Raw genomic sequence first — 3,532 nt, forward strand, 5'->3', positions numbered from 1 at the left:
TCAAGACTAGAATGTATCCCATTATATTTTTACATGAAAGGCATGCCAAACCTTGAGCTTAGGTCTAAATTTGGTGAGAAATTGTGTATTTGGTCGTGTTTAAATAATTTTCATTGCGAGAGGGAAATAATTATTTTGTTAAGCAAAATAATTTTTCATTGCGAGAGGGAAATGTTAACAAAAGGGAGAAATGTAATTAAATTAAGTGTCATTAATTGCGGACATAAGTCATGTGTCATATATACCTGAAGTATTCTGCAGCATCGTCTTCAGTGAATTCACTCTCACTAGGAAAGGTTATGTAAATTTGTCGAGATGACTTTTGCTTTTCAATGTGCAAATGAAGCACCCCTGGAACTGCAGCTGAGAGACCTGCATTTATGGCATCGGCCAAGAGCGTCGCATTCAGCTTTGGTCGAGCACGACTATATTCGTTGTATGATCGATCAAAAGGCTCTCCTGCATGACGTTGAGAAGAAACTTCAATGTCTATAGCTTGGTCACTTTGGCGGATCAAAGGTGTTCTCCGATCGCTAATGTAATCATCCAGCTGCATGTTATCGACAATGTTGCCGTTAATATTTATTTGGCGATCTGTATATCGCTCCGCGATGTAATCTTCACCGAATTTGTTGATGGCGATACATATCTGGCCATTTGATCGCCTGAACACACATAGCGGAATCCAGCAGCGGGATTTAGAAATGTTCTAATTTCACACGTAGAATAACAGATTTAGCAGGAGCCAATTAGGGCTTTTACGTACCTACAGACATGCAGCATGTCTTTGAGCTGATACAGGACGACTCTAAAGGTGTAGGCAGGCAGATAATGAGCGGGAGGCACGTGAAAGGTCGTGTGGAAGAGGCGCGGCAGCTCCTGCAGAAGCATCATGGCATCATCATCATCCTGAGAACGTTGCATGAGGAGCAGTTGCAGCACATTTGAGCCCACCTCTACCACATCCTCCTCCGATATAGCAGCCACGTAGTTATACCCTGCTGGCGCCTCCCCCTCCTCAAGGCTCACGCTCAGCAGGGCCTGCATCAACGATACTACTGGACCTCGTCTAATTTCATCATCGCTATTTTCCTCCTCTGCTACTGCACACTCACCTGCATCTTCGAAGTCAGGCCGCTGCATCGTGCGCCAACAATCCAAATCCCCATCGTCTAAACCATTAATAATCGGGACGTTGCGTACGTCAGGCAAGCTGTATAACTCATACCTCGCTTCATCTTCTGCATAGCATTCTTCTTCCGGCCCATTGATTACTAAATAGCGTTCGAATAACTCTGCAAAATCTAAACATTCAGCAGAGCTGTCGACGTGGCTCCACGAGTGATGGACAGCCACCTCAACATGATCATCATCTAATACGACCGCATCACATGATTCTAATTCTGTATCGGTCCCATCGATTATGTCTGCCACGTTGTCGACATATTGATCTACTTCATGGACGTCGCTACCGCTCTCTTGTAGCTCCATAAACAGATCAAAGAAGAAACAGTCATCATGCAGACGGTCACCATATTCTTCGTTGATGCTTATACACATGTCCGTCTCATCAATATTATCTGCACCTGTACTACTGCCCATGTCGATGATGCTGCCCGTGACTGATCCTGACCCAGCTGGATCCCCCATAGCCTGGGTCAAAGATGATAATGATGCAGTGCAGGTGTGCACGTCGTTGTGCGCGGCATTGATGAGCATGCCGTGATGCGTTAGTACAATACTGTCTGCAGAGTCGATCGCGGCATCGTCGATGCCATCCTGCAGGGTGGCTATCGTGGATGAGGAACTCGTACTGCACGTAAAGAAGTCGTGCAGACCGGAGGGGCAGAGGTGGCCCATTGCGCACGTCACGCCCTGCGAGCAGTCAAAGACTCGCCCGACGTCTCTGTATGGTAGCAATGCTTCAGGATATGGCTCTTCACCTGCAAAAATTACGTCATGCCAAAGGAAAACTTCAGGGACGATCAGGGAAGGCGAAGGCGAAGAGGGAAAAAGGGAAGACGGCGGGAAAAAAGGTCGGGGAAGGCGAAGGGGAAAAATTGGAAGAGGGGGCCGTGTCAATTACCTATCATTCTCGTTGTTCTCGCAGCACTTGTCAACCTTGGCTTGCAAGACCACCTTCCTTTCTCCACTGCGTTTTACGCTCGTTCCTGGCGTCTTTCATATATATGCCTCTGCATCTCTCGTTCCTGGTGTCGTTCGTTTAAGTTTATTAATGTTAAGAGTCGGGATCACTTCTTGACACACGATAACACAGGAGGAGGAGAAGAAAAGAGACGTCAATCCCAAATGACCTTCAAAAAATCTATATTCAGAAAGAAACGGGTCGACCGATCCATCGATCACAAGGAACTAGTTTTGCTGGGTGGGCGTTGCTATAGAACCTAAGAGGACATATTGTGGTGTGTGGGTCTTGTAGCTGTGCCCGACCACCTAGTGTGAGAGGACACTAGTAGGTTTTTGGGATATGTAACCAACTCTCTTCTCCCTATAAAAGAGGCTGCCGACTCGTAGAGAGGGAAACTAGTTTGGAGCACATATCTCTCTCTTCTTGTGCACACCACATTGGTGGAGGAGACGGGCAAATACAGAGGTAGTTAGAGTCTTCTTGATTTTGGAGCTTCTTGCTTCATTCAGTGATGGCGTACCCCATAGAGCCCGATTAGCAGCTATTGGAGTCTCTCGAGGTTCTGCAACAATCGTGAAGCCGTCCCTTAGCTCGCTAAGCATCAGAAACAAAGGAGGCGTCCAAGCCATCTCTGCTAGAGTCTAGCAGATCAAGAAGTTCAGTGGGACTTCCTGCTTCCTTGAGCAACAGCAGTGTAGCCCTCTCTTTGAGCCGGTGGGTCATTCCTTTTCTGTGGAGCCCTTGAATATTGCTGATTGCCGACGCAAGAGACCCTAGCTTCAACCCATTGCAACAATATTACCATCACTTCAGCTCTGGTCCATAGTAGGGCTCTCGTACTGTGGAGCCTGTCAACATCGCCTGTCTATTTCCAGCCGCCTACGAGCCTTGCATGCCTGCGCAGAGTTGCGCCCTTCAGTATCACAACACACCCCATCTAAAACCTTAAGAATTGTGGAACAAAGATGCAAGAAAGCCCGGTCAAAGCAATGGCCCGTTTGTTAATGCTTTTGGATTTTTCATGTTTGAAGAGTCGGGAGTTGCTGCCGTTTTGTCACAGAGGTGCCCGGTTTTCTCGCTTGCATAGTCGTGATGCCGAGTTCTAGCTCCGTAGCTCAACTTTTCTTTATGTGTTTGGTGATAGTCGGTTTTTCTATTAGTTCATTCCACATTCTAGTTATGTTAAATAATCCCTTACCATCACACCAAGCTCCTTTGGGAAGTATGTATGTCACCAAAAACATTGCGTCCCTTGTCATTATGTCGTAGCCCCCAGTCGTTCCTTGCTTGTCCATTACATTGGGATAGCGACCTAATGTTTGCATAAGCAAGATGGGTGTGTGCCATGTCCTACCCCTTCAATTTGGCATGTTTCTTTTTCAG

General features: G+C 46.8%; 1 protein-coding gene across 1 annotated transcript; it reads right to left on the minus strand.

Moving 5' to 3' along the window:
• Window positions 1-235: 235 nt before the first annotated feature.
• LOC147441641 (uncharacterized) lies at window positions 236-2,185 on the minus strand. Its single transcript, XM_086483767.1, has 3 exons — window positions 2,122-2,185; window positions 767-1,943; window positions 236-665 (listed from the first exon to the last, which is right to left on the minus strand). Exons 1-3 carry the CDS (start codon window positions 2,183-2,185, stop codon window positions 236-238), a joined length of 1,671 nt encoding a protein of 556 aa, XP_086339893.1.
• Between the last annotated feature and the right edge of the window lie 1,347 nt (window positions 2,186-3,532).

The sequence above is a fragment of the Adiantum capillus-veneris genome, chromosome 15, assembly GCF_014529385.1.
Source record: "Adiantum capillus-veneris isolate H3 chromosome 15, ASM1452938v2, whole genome shotgun sequence".
Classification (NCBI taxonomy): domain Eukaryota; kingdom Viridiplantae; phylum Streptophyta; class Polypodiopsida; order Polypodiales; family Pteridaceae; genus Adiantum; species Adiantum capillus-veneris.

What these genes read in the sequence shown, in the direction of transcription:
- LOC147441641 (XM_086483767.1), bottom strand. Translation starts at nt 2,185, where the DNA reads ATGAAAGACGCCAGGAACGAGCGTAAAACGCAGTGGAGAAAGGAAGGT. An exon ending in AGGTGGTCTTGCAAGCCAAG is followed by an intron (nt 1,944 to 2,121) that starts GTTGACAAGTGC and finishes TAATTTTTGCAG; the next exon opens with GTGAAGAGCCATATCCTGAA. An exon ending in GACATGCTGCATGTCTGTAG is followed by an intron (nt 666 to 766) that starts GTACGTAAAAGC and finishes ATGTGTGTTCAG; the next exon opens with GCGATCAAATGGCCAGATAT.